Consider the following 19,691-nt stretch of genomic DNA (forward strand, 5'->3'; position numbering starts at 1 on the left):
AGAGAGTAAGGGGAACAATCAAGAGAGTAAAGATGTTGCAGAGATGCTAAATGACTTATTTGCATCAGTCTACAGTAAAGAAAATGAGAGGATTGCGACAAATTTTAAAATACTATGGAATTAAATAACAGTATCCCATTAAATTCATTGCAGTAGGGTTCAAAGTCATATATATTAGAAAGAACAATCTGAAATATTGACATGCATTATTGGATTCTAATGACATCTAGGTGTCACTGTATTTCCAAAGTTGATTACTGTAACTATTCAACGTATTTCAATACAGGGTAATACTTCAGTTCGGAATAACTTGTCATACTGAAATCATACATTATATTTAAAAGCATACTGAAAAAAAGAAACTGAATATGTGCCCATTACTTGCTTATCAGCAGGAGAAAAGGAAAGGCAACATGTTATCTGAGTTTCCTGCAGGAAAAAGCAATTTGAGTCTTGCAGAGAAAAGAATAAAATCATGCAAAACTTCTTTGTGTTTCTTTCTTAGGTAAGGTAGAGCGCCAGATTATTGAAGCAGGTAACAATAAGTCACCACGAGCTGCTGAAACCCTACTGGAAGCCATAAAAGTGAGCCAGAGAAATGATCAAAACTTTGGGTAAGGAACTGTGAATATAAGTTTTCAAAATACTTCCTCACTTTAGGTACATGCCACTATGTAGTGTTTGGCTTTATTCTGGGACTTTGTGTGAGGCTTTTTTTAATAAAGGACAGGCTTCTTTCCCTCTTTGTGGAGAGATTTTGTCTATTCCAAGATAAAAGAAATATTGATATAGTTTCTTATGTAATGTAAATGTTGCAGGAGTTTAAAATATACATTTCCTTACACACTGAAATAACCAACACATAAGTATTATGTTAGATAAAAGTTAGTTTTCAGTTCTATTTTGGAACATGTACCCTCAGTTTCAGCTCCAGGAACAAAAAGTGCTAAGTTTAAGTTGATGGTTTTATTTCATTTTAAAAAACATGAATTGCAGTCCACATCCAAGGGATAGAAAACTAGAAACTGTAGCAGGCAGTGCAGCTGGCCACTCAGCAACAACAGCAGGACTAGTGACTCTACAGTGAATGTTAGAAGTCAACCAACATCAATATGAGCAGCAACAGGAAGAGCAGAGGAAGAATGGGGTGGCCAGGAGCTTCTCCTGAAATGGCTGCTGGAGGGGTCCAGTGCCAGTGTCAGAACTGACTGAGGCTGCATGAACCAATTCAGACCTCAGACTGGCCAAATCGGGCCCAGGTGATGACTTTGCAGACTGTTTGATTACAATAGAGAGAGTAACAGTGGCAGCGGAGTGGATATGAATATCTAGGGGGAGCTCAGGCCATCTACCAAGGTCTCAGTGAGGATGCCTGACATCATAGCATAATAAAGACTATTGTCTTGAACTATCACCTTCGCTCCTGATCTGAACCCTATTATTGCCCAAGGGATCTTCCTCAAGCACCTGGAAGTCCATTCCAGAGCTTGAGAGTCCTAAAGAACTTTCCAGACCATGACCTCAAGAGCAGCTTGGCCTGAATATGTGGGAAAGGGCAGCTGTATGAGGGATCCCAGGGGGAGTAGGTGAGGACTAGGTGCCTGTAGCCTGGTAAGTTAAAAGAGCTAGCAGACAGAAACAATCGAAAGGACAGATGGAGCTGGAGAAGAGCAAATGTGCCTTGGAACAGAAATAAGAACAGTGTTCCTTGGTGTTAATTGCCAGCAAAGCGCAGGCAATAGACTGGAAGGATCTAGAGGTCTGAATTGATTCAGGCGGTGAGGACCAGGATGAGCAGCTCTGGGATACTGGAAATCAAGACTGTTAATTTCTATTCCTGACTCAGGGAGCAGATTGTGGTCTCGTGATTACATACAGTATAGCCAAATATAGTAATGCCCCTGATTGGGTTCTCTGTACGGACAAAATTGGGGTGCTCTGCATTTAAAAACATGACCCTCTACCACTTGAGGCAAAGAATCAGAACTCTGAGCACAGAAGCAGCAGCAGAGTCATAAACCTTTATATGTGGCTTACCTTCTAGAACAGGGGCAGGCACTCTTTTTGGCCTGAGGGCTGCATCGGGTTTCCAAAATTGTATGGAGGGCTGGTTAGCAGAGGCTGTGCCTCCCCAAACAGCCAGACGTGGCTTGGCCCTGCCCCCTATGCGACCCCTCCTGCTTCTCGCTCCCTGACGGCCCCCCACCCCGGGACCCCTGCCCCGTTCAACCACCCCTTCTCCCTGTCCCCTGACCACCCCCAGAACCCCCACCCTTGACTGCCCCCTGCCACACCATCCAACCCTTCCTCTCATTCCTGACTGCCCCCACCCAGGACCCCTGTCCCATCCAATCACCCCTTCTCCCTGACCGCTCCCAGAACCCCTGCCCCTGACTGCTCCCCTGGGATCCTGCCCCATTCAACATCCTGTTCCCCGACATCTGACTGCCCCAACCCCTATCCACATCCCTACCCCCTGACCACCACTCTGAACTCCCCTGCCCTCTATCCAACCCCCTCGCTCCCTGCCCCCTTATTGCACTGCCTGGAGCACTGGTTGCTGGCGGTGCTACAGCTGTGCCACCCAGAGCACCAGGACAGGCAGCCGCACTGCCCAGCTGGTGCCAGCCATGCCACCGCGCAGCACAGAGCACTGGGTTAGTCTGGGATCTGCAGCTGCGCTGCCCCAGGAGCTCGCAGCCTCGCCACTCAGAGCACTGTGCCGGTGTTGGAGTGAGCTGAGGCTGTGGGGGGGAGGGGATGGGGGCTAGCCTCCCAGGGCAGGAGCTCAGGGGCCAGGCAGGAGGGTCCCGCAGGCTGGATGTGGCCCATGGGCCGTAGTTTGCCCACCTCTTTTCTAGAGGGTGACACAGTGCCATACTCTGTTCGTGTAGGTTTCACAAGCATCTAATGTGCCATGTTCCTTCTGAAAGAATGTGTGGCGAAGTAGATGAAACATAGTTCTGTATTAGAGACCTGGCTTCTGTTCTGGATTGTACCTGAAGTGACCTTGTGAAGCTCTTAGTTATCTTATCTGTGAAACTGGTTAATGAGAGGCATTCCCCACAATGTAAAATGTTGGCTCAGAATAAGAACTGTGATGTGTACAGAAATATTGACAACAGTTTTGAAGAGCTGGGTCTAGAACTCATGATCTTTGATGTTGTTGTTTAGTTCACCTTTCCTTAGTCTACACAGCAGTGTGTTGGAATGTCTCTCTCTTTCTCTCATTTTGCTTCACAAGAATCATGTCCCTGCTGGAACTTATCACAATGAATCTGTGAATTGGCAACAGTTCAGCATGTGATTGTGTTTGGAAAGAGGACTGCATAGTCAGGAGACTGTTTCACATAGGAAGAGTCCTGAGTGGAAGGAGGACCTAGAGAGAGCCAAATAGGAAGCCTGGAAAAATTACAGAGACCTACAGGGAGCAGGAATATTAAGGAATCTCTCCAGCCATAGAGTCTTGGCCCACAATTATAAGGACATGTAGGAAATGTCCCAGAGACAAAGTGAAGAGGACACCCTGCTTGAAAGTTTAGGATCTCAGGGTCAGATCTGAGTTGAGAGGGATTATGTTTCCCTGTACCTCCGCTGAGCCCAGTGCGGGGCTGAAGGCGCTATTTTGCTTTGTCTAGGAATGTTTTGTTTATTCCTGGAAGGGGAAGGACCTTTTGTCATAAGGTATATTTCCCAAATCTGAACCTTAGCGTCCAAAATTTGAGTACCTGCATGAAACCTCTAAGCTTAATTACCAGCTTAGATCTGATAGCCTGCCACCACCCAAAAATATAGTGTTTTGGGGCATTCTGACCTCCCCAACCTTCCCTGGGGACCCCAAGAACCCAAATCCCTTGGATTCTTAAAACAAGGAGAAATAAACCATTCCCCCCCCCCCCCCCCAGACTTTCCCTGAGAGAGACAGTATTCCTGGCACAGAGAGAAATTAGCCTCTCTCTCCCCCTTCCCTCCTCCCCCACCAGTCCTGGTGTTTACACCCACTCTCCTGGGATAAAACAAGGGAAACAAGGAAAGATCAATCAGGTTCTCTAAAAGAAATCTTTTAATAAAAGAAAGGAAAAAGTAAAGAATTATCTCTGTAACTTCAAGATGTAAATATTACAGGGTCCTATAGTTTACAGACAAAGGAAGAAACCCTTCCTCCAGTACCAATACAAATCAAAATATTCCCAGCAACTACACATATAAAAGTTAACCAGCCAGATCCACATGTGCAAATAGAGTAAAACAAACAATTAAAAAGCCTAAATCGCCTGTTCTACTTACTATTTGAACAGAACTTTAGAGAGCCTGTAGTAATGTCTGGTCCCTCTCATACCCCCGAGAAAAGACACACACACAGAACAAAGGACCCACACCCGAAACTTCCCTCCACACAGGGTTGAAAGTATCTTGTCTCCTGATTGGTCCTCTGGTCAGGTGTTTAGTTCCCTGTTTGTTAACCCTTTACAGGTGAAAGAGACAGTAACCCTTAGCTATCTGTTTATGACACCTTTGTATAGGTTTGGCTGGAGAGCTATACCCCAAATCAACCATCCACAAGAGAGAAACTGAGGCAGTGGACATGTGACCTAACATTGAAGCATTAGACTGTGCTTATAGGAACATATACACATTGTGTACATAGAACCAGATCAGTTTGAGAAAAACAGTTTTTGTTTACCAAGTGGTTGTTTGCGTGTTACACAAAATACGTTTTGCATGTTCCTAAATAGTTATGCCATTTGTTAGGTTTTCTTGCTTGGTATGGTATGCCTTTCGTGCTTGAAGTCTTTATATCAGGACTGGATATTTTTCTAAAAGATCTACTATAGCTCAAATAGGAGTTATGGACTGAATATAGCAATCACTGGAGTTCTACACCCTGTATTATGCAAAAGTTCAGACTGGATAATCATAATAGTCCCTTCTGGCCTTAAAATCAATGCATCTGTGTGTTCATTTTTGCAGGCTGATAAGGAAATCCTACCTGGAGATAGCACTGTTATATCTCCATTTGGCTACATATAAGGAAGAGGCTTCACAAACTGTTAAGATAGAGGCATCCAAAACAAAGGTACATCCTCCTTTTTTTAGATCATAACCTCCTCAGAGCATGGACCATATCTTCTTTTAGCATATTGTAGACACTACCACAATATATTACAAATAAATAATACTAACATAAAGTACAGCAGTAGGATTCTAATTTAGTTAATTTGGTTTATGCTATTTTTTGCAATGTTAATGTATGTAAAAATGGTTTAAAATAAACAGGAAAACATTGAGGTCAGAAGAATAACCCCAAAATTGTGGCTTAGTTTCAGATTCTGTACTAATGAATTTGTGGTTCTCAAACAAAGTATCATTATAAACTGAACTTCAAACATTTTTGAGACTGCTGTTACTCAGTATATTGTTGTTTGTGGAGTGTTTTACAGCTGGAGATGAGGGACAATACTGCAGACACAAAAGACTAGTGTACTGCAAGGTACAGTTGCAAGCACTAGACCATCAGGGAAATACAGGTCAATGGGTAAGGAAAAAAGAGGTAGTACAAAGGCGTCGCTTAAAACTCAGAGACAATGTTTACTGACAAAAATGGGAAAAGCTGTATACAAGAACTAGGTGAGAGAGAGGGATCATGATGTGCCTTCAAAAATACAAAACTATAGTGGAGACCCATTTATATCATTTAGGTGGTTTTAAAAATACATCTGTACTTTTCACAAATGTTGTTGATTTCTGTAACTTAACTACCATGACTCCTCCAGGACCTGCTCCCCACCAACTATGTATTTCCATGGCAAACCTACCAACCTAATTATGAACTGTTGCTAAATTTTAGACTACTCCTAAAGAACACTTGGCTTCTACTGAGAGAATACCCAATATAACTGAAGTGTACAGAGCACAGGCCTGGATTGCAGTCAGAGCAGCTACACAGGTTGGTGTGATATTTGGGGGAGATTTTTTGTGCTTGATTCTATCTTTGGGTATGACTACACAGCAAAAAAAAATAAATCCTGTGGCAATGAATCACACACCCTGGGTCAGTTGACTCAGGCTCTGTGATAAATGAAGAGGAGTGAGTAGCTCCCATTTATGGACACCCAGCCAGCCAGTAGCTATAAAATCTCTCTTAGTAGCTGTTCTCTAATTGCTCTACCTCTAAAGGGTTAAAAAGTCTCACTGCTATGCATACGTAAAAGGAAGTGAGTGGGCACCTGGCCAAAAGAGCCAATGGGAAGGCTAGAACTTCAAAAAATTGAAACAATCCCCTTTTGTCTGTCTGTGGTTGTTCTCCCGAAGAGAAGGGACAGAGCAACTATGCAGTAAGAAGCTTGGGCCAGGTAGGAAAAATCCTCAGTATCATACCTAGAAACTACTCATTTGAAACCCCAGATATGTAAGTAGATCAAGAAATGTCTAGGAAGAGTCAATTAGGTTTCTCTCTGGATTCCTCTGTGCTAACCCCAGGTGCTTTTTGTTTTGCTTGTAACCTTTAAGCTGGACCTCAAGAAAGCTATTCTTGATGCTTAATCTTGTAGCTGATTTTTTTTAAAATCTAGCAAATGCCTAAGTTCCCAGATGTATTTTCTTTCTTTTTTTATTAATAATATTTACCTTTTTTTTTTAGAACAGAATTGAATTTGTGTGTCTTGAAAGGTTTGTGCACATGTTGTTGTTTAATTAGCTGGTGATGACAGCTGATTTCTTTTTTTTTTTCTTTCTTTCTCAGCTCTTCCCTGGGGGAGGTGGGGGGGTGGTGGAAAGGACTTGAGGGTACCCCACAGGGAGGAATTCAAGTGCGCCTTTCTGGGTTCTCAAAGGGGTTCTGCACTTGAGTGGTGGCAGCATCTACCCATCCAAGGTCAGAGAGAAGCTGTAACCGTGGGAGTTTAATACAAGCCTGGAGTGGCCAGTATTAATTTTAGAATCCTTGTGGGCCATCATCTTCAGCACTCAAAGTGCCAGAGTGGGGAATCAGCCTTGACAGGCTTGCATTGCTGGACTAAAAATAGCAGTGTAGGTGTTCAGACTCAGGCTAGAGCCTGGACTCTGAGGCCCACCCCATTGCCAGGTTTCAAACCTCGGACTCCGGCCTGAGCCCAAACATCTACACTGCTATAGCCTCACAGCTCAAAACCCATGAGCCCGAGTCAGTTGACAGGAGCTCTGAGACTTGCTGCCTCAGGGTTTTTTTTGCTGTGTAAACATACTCTATATTCTACTCCTACCAGCTGTGCAGACAACACAAAGCAGGAGGGACAAGAATTAAAATTCATTGGGACTTCTGCCAGGCATGTTATTTGGTATACTTAAAATGAAAAGCATTGCTCATACAGCGTTCATCTCTCCTGGCCATTATCTGACACAGATAGCTTTTACTTTGATACAATGCACACCTAGGAATTAAGGGCCTTATATGTATGCATACACATTTGACATGTGGGCAGACATCAGTGGCATCCAGGTGAGGATGTCTGATTTGAAATCACTTGTGTAATAATTAAGTTGTCAACAGTAATTATCTATTTAAGTGAGAGATGTACTGTATGTCAGAGAGAAATGGAAGATTTTCCCAGTCACCTCTCATGTTGGGTGCTTAATTTATTGTAGTCTATTTTCTAGTCTCAATATATGTATACATGTTACAGTGACCTGATTCTGACTAAATTAAATGTTAATTTTAGGTCAGTGAAGCTATGCTTGCTTCTCAGCTATTAATTGGAAAGAAGGGTGTTAAAGGCCACCAGGTGAAAGCCATAACAGAACAGAACATCCCAGAATTTGCTTCTATGGACCTTCTTGCTTCATACAAAGATTTTTTGTCTGGTATTATTTTATATCTAACAATTGTAGAACATTTAATAATCAATGGAAAATATCCATCACATGTAATATAACAGTGAATTTAATATGTAAATTCACTATTATATTACAAAGTCAGATCATCTTGTTTACCTTGGTATTAGGTTCAATCACTTGTGTTTTTTGGCAGTAAAGAAACATGAAAGCGTTCTTATTAGTTTTTCATGCTTGCAATACATTTTATTTGTAATACATCTAAGATAAAGACAAAATCCTTCCTGGCCTTGCAAAAGTACAAGACTTAAAGAAGAGGGAACATCTGCCACTGCCCCAGTATACCCTTGCAGGAGCAGGGCAAATTACACTCCTAATGGTTATAGTGCCAGCTAACTCACCTGCCAGCACTTCATATCACCAAGGGAGCATGGCCAACTGTTACTAGAGCTGCAGATTAGTCATGGCATTTTTAATAAAAAATCCTAGAGCACAAATGGTAAATTCAGTCAAAGTCATGGGTGACTGCATTTATTGACTGCTCCCTGATTTTTTTTATTTTAAAAGAAATACCTTCCTCCTAGCCCCACCCCACCTACCGTAGCCCCAGCACTGCCACCCTAATCACACTCTGTGAGGAAGGGAGAGAGGGGATTAGAGAAGAAGCCTGCCTCGCACTCACCCTGGGCAGTGGCAGCTCCTGCAGTGCCTGTCCTGCAGGATTGTGTCTGGTGTCCCATGCTCAGTCTGCAGCAGAGGCTCCTGCAGCTGCTGTTCCACAGGGTTGGGCCCGGTGCACCACTCCAGCTGTTGTGACCTAGTGTGCAGGATTGCATTACTGCTCGGGTTTGACCACCCTACATCTCCCCCATTATGATGGAGGGGCATGTGAGCCAAACCTGAGAGGTTCTGTGACCCCACATGCTAGGTCATAATGCCACTTAATGAAGTTTGGCCCACCTATCCTCCCCCCATGATGCAGGGATCGTGGGGCCAAAGCTGAGCAACGATGTGCCTGGTGAATGCAGAGCATGCTTACTTCCAGTCTCCTCATATCTCTTCACTGGACTGAGGTAGGTTCACTCTCCAGCTCCTTCCTCCCACTGCTCCCTGGGCCTCCGCTATGCACTGAGCCAGTGACCCAGCCTTTGGGAAAGTCACACAGACAGGGAGAAAAGTCACAGGCAGACAGAAAAATCACAGTGACAAACCTGCAGTCCTAATTATAATCTATTATATCCTATTAATCAACCACTATCCAACACTATCTTTCCAGTCCAGTATATAAAAAAAAAATATATTCTGTAGATTTTATGTAAGACTGAGCCAAAAATAATATTTTGTGATCTTGCATTGGTTGATTCATAACAAACCCTGTTCCTAGAGCTATGCAGAGATCAGTCTCACAGTAACAGTAAACAAAAAAGATTTCCTTTAAAAATCAAGCTCCATTTGAGAAACAAGGTAAAAAATTATCCATGTTTACTGAATGATAAAAGATAAAATTAACAAAGGAAGATTTTTCTCCAATCTCTAAAATTATTCTGCAAACAATGGAGCTCATTAAAATGATGACATGGCAGTTATTATTTAAGAAATAATTTCAGTGGAATAAAGTGTTGCTGTGGAACAATGATTTTGAAATGCTATGTAAATACCAAGGCAAAACAGAGATGTTGATATTTTTTGAAACAGAAAACCCTGATGCTGTGATAACGTTCTGTTCCAATGACTTAATTTCAGTTATTCCAAATGACTCTTGTAGATGGAATTATTTTGTCTGATACATGTTGGTGAAGGGGAGCAATAACTGCTTACTACACCACTGTTAAATAGATGTGTTGTGATTGGTTTATAAAAACAGATAGGTTGTGTGCTACAGCCTTCCATTGATTTAATTGTCTGGCATGCGTTCCATTTGCTGAGAGTTGCTTATCGTTTTTCTTTTAGCAAATGTTGCAGGTGTTTGTCCTGGTTGTTTTGAGAGGGAATACAAAGGAGAATGGAGGATGTAGAAAGAAAGGAAGTAATAAGCCATAATATGAAAAGGAGAATTGAAATGAAAATGAGCAACACAGCATGTAAAATATTAGATTTAGAGGCACTAATGAGGGAAATTGTTAAAATTTCACTTATATACAGTGTGGGCATTTTACATTCTGTTTTTACAATTAACAATGAAATGATCTTTAACAATGAAAATGGGAATAATGGAGGGCTTAGTTATTTTTCTATATGCACACATAATTTGCATAAACTGTTGTTTCGGAGATTGTCAGTGGGAATTAATGCCAAAGGTTTTTTTGAATGGTTGTAAGAGACAGACAAGAAAGTAGAGGTAGATTTTGTAGGCTTTGAAAACAGCAAGGAATCGGAAAAGAGACTGAATCAGGCAGAGTTCAAATAGTGCTGCCAGGCCTGCAGATGCAAGATTCCCTGTGTTGTGTGCTGAAATACAAGTGTTAATCCTCACTACCCCATCTCTACTGTTTCATTGTGCGGATTACATTCTCTTTTGTGCTGAGAGCTTTGTGCTAACAATAGCTTCTTTAAAGATAGCATCTGTGCATGATTCTCACTTCTGGATCTTAGTTCCTTAGCTCAAGACTGGCAAAACCGTTGAAACTTCCCTAGCTCTTAGTTTTTTTAACCCTGGAGGGCAGCAGTAGCATGGTAGAATGTTAGCCTCACTGATCATTCTGCTCCACTCCCTGCTGAGTATAGATTGTGCCCTCTGAACTTTACAGTCAGTTATTTCCTTTTTGAAGTTGGCAAAGGAGTTTCATGCAGGAGACTGACTCACCAGCCATCACTCCTAAGGGTTGAAATAACAAAAAAGGAGCTTGGTCTTGCAAGTATTGTGGGAGAAGGATGCCCAACTGGTTTCACAGAGTTCAGTATTCAGAGCACTTGCAAAATCAGGATCGAGTTCTATAAGGAGGGTCAGAGACCCATACATTGTACAAGTAACCTGGCCTTTAAATGGTTTCATTAAAAGAAAGAAATAAGATTGGCCAATGTGCTTTTTGAGTTTGTCACGGATTAAGTAAAACAAGAGATCTTAAACAAAAGATTAAAAATCAGAAATAACTGGAAGAGAGTGATTTTTATTATAATGGTCTTATTAGGTTGGATTTAGAACCTACTGCACAGTGAAAATGAAAAGTCAAAGTCTGATCCTGCAGTGGATTGCACATGCTGTACCCAGATCAAACCCTATTGAGATCAGTAGTGTTCTACACCCACCTAGCAGTCTGCCTGTGCACTACCAATGGGAAGATCAGAGACACTAAAGGCAAAAGCCAAAACATGGAAATGTGGAATGGCCTAATATGACATAATGGAAGAATCATATCGAAAACTATATGCACTCTGGAGTCAGTTCACATCTGTTAGGCACAGCCCAGAGTAAGAGAAGTCACTCTGTCCTATGGGGCCTAGAGAGGAGTCATTGCTTTCAGGAGTTTTCTAGTTCAAGGATAGCGTACCTACTGCCTACCCCCATCCTTTATTGGGTACAGCCTGTTCCCCAGGCTGGTGCAGAAGAGGGTGGGAATATATTCCTCCTCCTCCTTCCCAAACTGTTTGTCTTCAGTCTCCATGTCCTCAGGGGACTGTGCTCCCCTGAGCACAGGAACTGCGGTTTTGCCTGGCCCTCATGTGGGCCACACAAAGAGGTTGAAGGTGCTATGTGCCTCTCCTCCTGCCTCCCACCCCAGCTTGAATTCACATAAGGACCAGGCAGAATCTGGCTCCTGATGTTAAAATATTGAATGTTAAAAACATTTTCTCCTGACTGGTAAATAAATACAAAAGCAGGTTGGAAAGGGCTTTATAGTCACTTCCCTTTGTGAGGAGGCAAGGCCAGATGGCTACAGTAAAGTACTGGGAAACAGGTATGTTAGCCCCAGGCTAAACAAATCCCTAGTACCCTGGTACCAAATGGCAGTTGCTCCAGGTTAATCAAGGCACCTGAAGCCAATTAAGACCTTTCTAGAAGGCAGTAGAGATAGCTACTTTAATTAGAACACCTGCAGCCAATCAAGGCAGGCTAATCAGGGCACCTCTGGGTATTTAAAAAGGAGCTCACTCCAGTCAGGCAGGAGAGAGCCAGAGAGAAGGAGCGTGTGTTGAGGAGCTGGAGCAAGAAGTGCAAGGAGCTGAGAGTGAGAGCGTGTACTGCTGGAGGATTGAGGAGGACAAGCGTTATCAGACACCAGGAGGAAGGTCCTATGGTGAGGATAAAGAAGGTGTTTGGAGGAGGCTCATAAGGGGAAAGTAGCCCAGGGAGTTGTAGCTGTCATGCAGCTGTGTTACAGGAGGTACTATAGACAGCTGTGATCCACAGGGCCCTGGGCTGGAACCCGGAGTAGAGGGCGGGCCCGGGTTCCCCCCAAACCTCCCAGCTCCTGATCAGACACAGGAGGAGCTGACCCAGACTGTGGGTTCCACAAGGAGGGAAGATCACTGAGGTGAACAAATCCTCCAATAAGCGCAGGACCCACCAAGGTAGAGGAGGAACTTTGTCACACCTTGTATAGCTATATTGCTGGGGTCACAAATGGCATTTCAGGTGCAGATGATAAAGTTCAGCGCAAGAGTCAGAAATAGCATTGAAAATAAAATTCCCTTTTGGTGTGCATTTTAGTTTCTTTCTGCTGTGAAGTACACCTTAGCTTTAAAACTTGCAAATTGGGAGGTTGAATAAAATGGGTGCGAGTTAGATTTAATTGTTTTTGCATTTGCAGATGGATATGAGGTTCGCTATAAAAACCTTATGGCCTCTTCTATCAAAAATGAAGAAATCATACAAAGTGAAAAGGACCAAATAAGAAGTGAAGGAACAGAATGTAATATCTCCAAGGACATACAGAGGAAACAAACTATAACATGGGTCCAGTTAATCCGCTACCATAATTACTTAATAAGACATAACCTGAGCCCTCTCTTTGGTATGAACTGTCAATTTTACTTTTTTTTTCTTGATGCCAGGGGAATTAGGGGAATTATTCTCTGAGACTAACTCCAAAGGACCTGATACTGAGCCTGATTCTGAGCTCTTTTGCACTGTGTAAATCAGGAGAAACGTCACTGAAGTCAATGGGGTTATGCTAATGTAAAACCTCTGTAAATGACTACCATATTATGTCTCTTTTGCATCACTAAATTGGTCTCTTGAAATGGATTTCTCATTTTTATTTCAATAAGCTATTTCATTTTCAAACTGTTTGTTTTTAATTATGGAGGCCTAAGTAAATATTCGATTGTCAAGGTGATAGTGAGAGTTGCACTTAAAAACATTACATCCCAATCTCCAGGGGTGGTTTTGTTCTGTCTCAGCTGTTGTCTCAGGGTAAGCCCTAACTGAGCTCCTGGGGGAGATGGATTCTTCCTTCCACTGAGCAACTCTTAAAATAATCACCTCAGTGTTTCTTTCTGCAAGCACCAACTGGGAGGTGGGTGCTCTAATCTGTCACAGAATTGTATGGATTCTTAAGCTACTTTTGTTATGTTTGTTCAGCTACAGACAGCCCTGGTCTATGACTGTGGCTTCGAAGGTGCTACAACAATTCAAATAAACAATAACAATTAAGAACCATCAGTTTAGGAAATCTGCAAAAAAAATTTACAGATTCATTGCTGAATTTATTTAAATTATATGTTTTGGATTTATAAATGCCAAGCAGTCATAGAAAGTCTATATTTCTAATTAGCAAATGGTAAATTAATGATTTTCTCTTTCCAAAGCTGTCTCCAAATCAACATCTGGATCATTTTCTATGGAAGATGCACTGTTCACTTCTGTTTTTGATACAGGAGTTGTTCTACGTTTAGCAGAAATGCATTTTTTCCTTAAAAAACATCTGTATATTTATTCAACATGTTGTCTTGAAGATTTTCCAAAACAGCTGCAGTTTTTAGAAAAACCAGGTGCTAGTCTGGCTGCTGTTCCTGTCAAGGTATTTTTTAAAAATTATTTCCCTGTCACGCGTGCATGACATGCCTTGCACTCATCATTCAAGGAGAGCTTCGTGGACTCTCCAAATATTCTGTTTCTTACCAGCTCTTCTACAAGGGTGAAATTCACACCAGTGCACAGGGCTAGCACAAAGCCCATGCAACACTTAAGTCCTATTCAAGATTTATTTTAAGGCATTAATTTTTGCACCAGCTTTTGTGCTGATCCTCTGCACAGGAGTGAATTACATCCAATGCACGTTGTGTCTATAGCATGAAAAATAGTAGCAATTAAACAATGTTATTTTAAATGAAATTTTTCATAAAAAGCTAAAGAAAATGTCAGTGTTATTTGATAGAAGACCACTACTTTTGCCTTATCCCTTGGTCAAATCCCCATGCATCACACCAAAAATACCACATATTCAGATTGTAAAAACCTTCTATCCTGTCAGAATTGTATGTTTTGTATATATGCTATATGTTACAATATTATGAAACATTTTCTTCAAAAAATTAATTCTATTTGTCTAAAGAGGACACTGCAGAGGTGTTTAGCTCCAGATTTAACTTATTTTAAAGGTGTGTTACAATTGTAAATATGCTTATTAGACCAGCTGAGTTGGTAGTTTTAGAGTCAGTCCTTTCAGGACTGAAAGGTGGCAAACAAACATGGCAATTAGTCCACTCCAGATCTCACAGTCATAGAGTTTAAGGCCAGAAGTGACCATCAGATCATCTACTCTGATCTCCTGCATATCAGAGGCCACCAACACAAACCCAGCACCCACACACTAAATCCAAAGTATTACAGTCCACAGGAGTCTAAACTATTATGTGAAACAGGCAGAGCATGGGAGGGACTGACATATACCAATGCCAAGGTCCTTGCAATGGAAGGGAATTGATAAGTGAAATCTACACAGATTCTCAGTGGGTGAGCTGCGCAACATGCTGCAGAGAAAGGGGAAAAAAAAAACCCCAAAGTCACTGCCAGTCTAATCTAAGGGAAAATTCCTTCCCAACCCCACGTACAGTGATCAATCAGACTCTGAGCATGTGAGCAAGAATCGGCCAGCCAAGCATCTGAAAGAGAGAATGCTCAATGCCTCTTTGGAGCCCTGGCCTGCCCATCAGTATCCCATCTCATATGACTATCTCTGATACTTTAGAAGAAGTAGACCAAACAAAACTATCCAAGAATACATTGCGGGGGTGAGGGGTGTCCTTTCTTGAACCTTACGGAGGCCAGCAGAAGCCCTGAAACATAATATATGAATTGCAAGAGACCCCCCTGCAGGTCTGCTGAGCCCTGTCCTCCACCATCATAAACAACCACATCATACAAGCCACTCATACATTTGTCCATCTCTCTCTTAAAACTAATCTAGTTTTTTCTCTCCACAACTCCTATTGTGAGGATATTCCAGAACCTCACTCCTTTGATTAGTAACTTTCTGATTTCCATTCTGAATTTGTTTATGGCCAGTTTATATCAATTTGGTCTTGTGTCAACATTGTCCTGTAGCTTAAATAGCCCTCCCCGGTGTTTATTCCCCACCCCCACCCGCCCAATGAGAGCAATCGTATACTCTCTCTAGGCCTTCTCTTTTCTAGTTTAAATAAGCTAAGCTCTTCCAGGACAAACAAAAATAGGTCTTGAACTAGGTTCCATGATTGCAAAAGAAACTTTAATAAAATAAGGGAATTAGGGAAGTTGACTGAACTGAAGAACTCAAGCATCTGAATGTGAAGAAACTTGAAATTACTGTAAGTCAAAGTTGCAGAAACTATCTGAAGCCTGCATCCAAAGCAAGGGGAAGAAACTCGTAGGAAAGTATTGCAGATCAAACTGGATGAACAAGCATCTCAACAGATTGTTAAGAGAAAGCAGAAAGCCTACAAGGAATGGATGAAGGGATGGATCAGCAAGAAAAGCTAACTCTTGAAGATTAGAAAGTGTGGGATAAAGTGAGAACTACCAAAAGCTAAGCAGAACTGGATATTGCAAAGGAAATTAAAACCAATAGTACAAGGTTCTGTAGCTATATAAATAAAAAGAAAACAAGTAAAGAAGTGGGACCACTAAACACTGAGGATGTGGTGGAAATTAAAGATAATTTAGGTTTGGGTCAACACCTAAACAAATACTTTGCCTTGTTTTTTAATAAGGGGCAATAGCAGGGTGTCTGATGGGAGCAAGAGTGTGGAAGTAGAAATTACCACATCCAAGGTGAAAGCTGAAGCAAAACTCGAACAACTTAATGGGACAAAATCAGAGGGCCCAGATAATCTCCATTCAAGAATATTAAAGGCACTGACATGAAATTGTAAGACCAAGAGCAAGGATTTTTCATGAATCCATAAACTTGGGGGACATATCCCAGGATTGGAGAATTGCAAATATAATACCTATATTTAAGAAAGGAGGGAAAAGGTGATCTGGAAAATGAAAGGCCTGCTAGTTTGACCTCAGTTGTATGCAAGTTCTTAGAACAAATTTTGAAAGACAGTAATTAAAGACATAGAGGTAGTTGGGATAAAATACAACATGGTTTTACAAAAGATAGATCATGCCAGACCAACCTGATCTCTTTCTCAAAGGAAATGCAGTAAATCTAATTTACCTGGATTTCAGTAAAGCATTTGATACCATTCCACATAGGAAATTGTTAGTTAAATTGGAGAAGATGGGGATTAATATGACGAAAGGTGGGGAAGGAACTCATTAGGAGACCTTAACCTGTCATACTGAAAGAGTAACAGTCAGATTGGCAGGTGGTTACTAGTGGAGTTCCTCAAGGATTGATTTTGAGACCAGTCTTATTTAACATTTTCATTAATGACTTTGGCACAAAATGTAGGAGTGTGCTAATAAAATTTGTGGATGACACAAAGTTGAGAGTTATTGCCAATATGGAGGAGGACCGGAATATCATACAAGAAGATTTGGAGGACCTTGAAAACTGGAGTAACAGAAATGGGATGATATTTAATAGTCATGGGACATGTTGGATCACCCTGGGACTGCCACCTGATGTGCCGAGACTACCTCTGAGCCCGTTTTTCCCCGACTTCAGTGCCCTGCCTGGTTTGAGCCAGACATGCTAGCCTGCTACAAACACAGACCTGGGTCTGAACAACATTCCCCAAAGGCTGCAGGTTTAACTGAAAACAGCTTAAGAAGTGTTCCTGTCTCCAACACTCAGATGCCCAGCTCCCAATGGGGTCCAAACCCCAAATAAATCCATTTTACCCAGTATAAAGTTTATACAGGATAAACTCATAAATTGTTTGCCCTCTATAACACCGATAGAGAGAGATGCACAGCTGTTTGCCCCCCCCCCCACAGGTATTAATACATACTCTGGGTTAATTAATAAGTAAAAAGTGATTTTATTAAATACAAAAAGTAGGATTTAAGTGGTTCCAAGTAATAACAGACAGATCAAAGTGAATTACCAAGCAAAATAAAATTACCAAGTGAATTACCAAGCAAAACAGAACACACAAGTCTAAGCCTAGTACAGTCTGAAAACTGAATACAGATAAAACCTCACCTCAGATGTTTCAATAAGCTTCTATCACAGACGCCTCCTAGTCTGGGCCCAATCCTTTCCCCTGGTACAGTCCTTGTTCCAGCTCAGGTGGTAGCTAGGGGATTTCTCATGATTGTAGCACTTTTGTTCTGTTCCACCCCCTTATAGCTTTGGCACAAGTTGGGAATCTTTTGTCTCTCTGGGTCCCCACCCCTCCTTCTAAATGGAAAAATCCCAGGTTTAAGATGGATTTCAATTCCAGGTGACATGATCACATGTCACTGTAAAACTTCAGGCCTTCATTCCTTCCAGCCTGACACACAGGAAGGCCTGCAAGCAAACAGAGCTATCCACAGTCAATTTTCATGGTTGATGGGAGCCATCAAGATTCCAAACCACCATTAATGGCCCATACTTTGCATAATTACAATAGGCCTTCAGAGTTATAGTTCATATTTCTAGTTTCAGATACAAGAAGGATACTATACAAATATGATGACCACACTCAGTAGATTATAAGCTTTGTAATGATACCTTATAAGAGACCTTTTGCATAAATCATATTCCAGTTACATTATATTCACACTCATTTGCATATTTTCATAAAATCATATAAAGTGCAATAACACAAGTCATAACTGTGCACTTTGAACGTAGGGACTAACAACAAAATTTTCTGCTATAAACTGGGAATGTATCATTTAGAAATGACAGAGGAAGAGAAAGACAGATGTATTGGTCAACCACAGGGCAACTATGAGCTGTCAATGTGATGCAGCTGTGATAAAGGCCAGTGCAACCGAAGGATGCATCAGGTGAAATATTTGCAGTAGAGACAGAGAAGAGTTATTACTATTATACAAGGCACTAGTGAGACCTCATCTGCAATACTGAGTGCATTTCTGGTCTCCCATGTTTAATAAAGATGAACTCAGACTAGAACAGGTTGAGAGAAGGGCTACTAGGATGCTCAGAGGAATGGAAAACTTACCTTATGAGAGGAGACTCAAAGAGCGTGGCTTGTTTAGCCTAACCAAAAGAAGGCTGAGGGAAGATATGATTGCTGTCAGGGAGGGAGAGGAGTTATTTAAGTTAAGGGCCAATGTTAGCACAAGAACAAATGGATAGAAACTGCCCATTAACATGTTTAGGCTTGAAATTAGACAAAGATTTCTAACCAACATAGGAGTGAAGCTCAGGAACAGCCTCCCAAGGAGAGTACTGGGGACAAAAAACCTAACTTGTTTCAAGACTGAGCTTGATATGTTTATGGAGGAGATGGTATGATGAGGTTGCCTCTAATGGCATATGCGACTGCTATCAGCAATATCTCCATGCTGGCCAGAGATTGGACACTAGATGTGCAGGGTTCTGAGTTACTACAGAGAATTCTTTTCCAGAAGAAAAAGGGTCTCTGGCTGCTGGGTCTTGCCCACATGCTCAGGGTCTAACTGATCGATATATTTGGGATTGAGAAAGAATTTCCCCCAGGTCAGATTGGCAGAGATCGGGAGGAGGGGGAGGTGCTCATCTTCCTCTGCAGCATGGGGCACTGGTCACTTGCCGGTTTGAACTAGAATAAATGGTGAATTCTCTGTAACTTTAAGTCTTTAAATCAAGATTTGAGCACTTCAGTAGCTCAGCCAGAGGTATGGGTCTATTTCAGGAAGGGGTGGGTGAGGTTCTGTGGCCTGTGATGTGCAGGAGGTCAGACTAGATAATCACAATGGTTCCTTCTGGCCTTAAAATCTATGAATCTCCTCTCATAAGAGAGTCCCTCCATGCTCCCAGTCATCTTAGTATCTCTTCTCTGCACCTGACCAGAATTTTTACACTGTATTCCACATGAGATCTAATCAGTGTCTTGTACAATGGCATTAAGACTTCTCTATCTCTTCTGGAAATGCCTCCTCTGATACATCCTAGGATTCCATTTGTCTTTTTCAGAGCCTTGTAACACTCGTGGCTTATTGTCATCCTGTGATGGATCAACATATCTAGGTCTCTCTCCATCTCTGTCAGTTCAAAACGATGAACCCCAGCTTGTAGCAGAAATTCTTATTATTAGACTCTAAATCCATGACTTTGCACTTTGTAATATCGAATTTCATCCCTTTAAGGTCCTCAGGATTTTCCTATATAATATTCTGATCATCTTCCGCATTGGTGATGCCTCTCAACTTAGTATCATCAGCAAATTTAGCACACAGTTATATTTGTGCCCAGGTCAGTAATAAAAAATATTGAATAAAATTGGTCCCAAGACTGATCTTGAGGAGCTTCACTAGTAATCTCCCTCTTCACCTTTCGGCACAACCTGTTGCCTTCTCCACTTTAGCCAGTTCCTTATCTACCTTACACCTTCTTGTACTAATCCTCATCTTC

The 19,691-nt window shown here is 41.7% G+C and overlaps 1 protein-coding gene across 5 annotated transcripts in view; it reads left to right on the top strand.

Moving 5' to 3' along the window:
- CFAP54 (cilia and flagella associated protein 54) overlaps window positions 1–19,691 on the top strand; it is a 208,781-nt gene that overhangs the window by 169,410 nt on the left and 19,680 nt on the right. For 4 of the 5 annotated variants that reach the window (XM_032788533.2, XM_032788537.2, XM_032788538.2 and 1 more), the window contains 6 exons: window positions 506–614; window positions 4,972–5,077; window positions 5,849–5,947; window positions 7,698–7,839; window positions 12,558–12,761; window positions 13,558–13,769. In XM_032788533.2, the coding sequence (XP_032644424.2) occupies window positions 506–614; window positions 4,972–5,077; window positions 5,849–5,947; window positions 7,698–7,839; window positions 12,558–12,761; window positions 13,558–13,769 (872 nt within the window). Of the gene's footprint in view, window positions 1–505; window positions 615–4,971; window positions 5,078–5,848; window positions 5,948–7,697; window positions 7,840–12,557; window positions 12,762–13,557; window positions 13,770–19,691 lie in introns of those variants that run through there. The other variant, XM_032788541.2, reaches the window with a different exon arrangement.

The sequence above is a fragment of the Chelonoidis abingdonii genome, chromosome 1 (genome assembly GCF_003597395.2).
Source record: "Chelonoidis abingdonii isolate Lonesome George chromosome 1, CheloAbing_2.0, whole genome shotgun sequence".
Lineage (NCBI taxonomy): Eukaryota > Metazoa > Chordata > Testudines > Testudinidae > Chelonoidis > Chelonoidis abingdonii.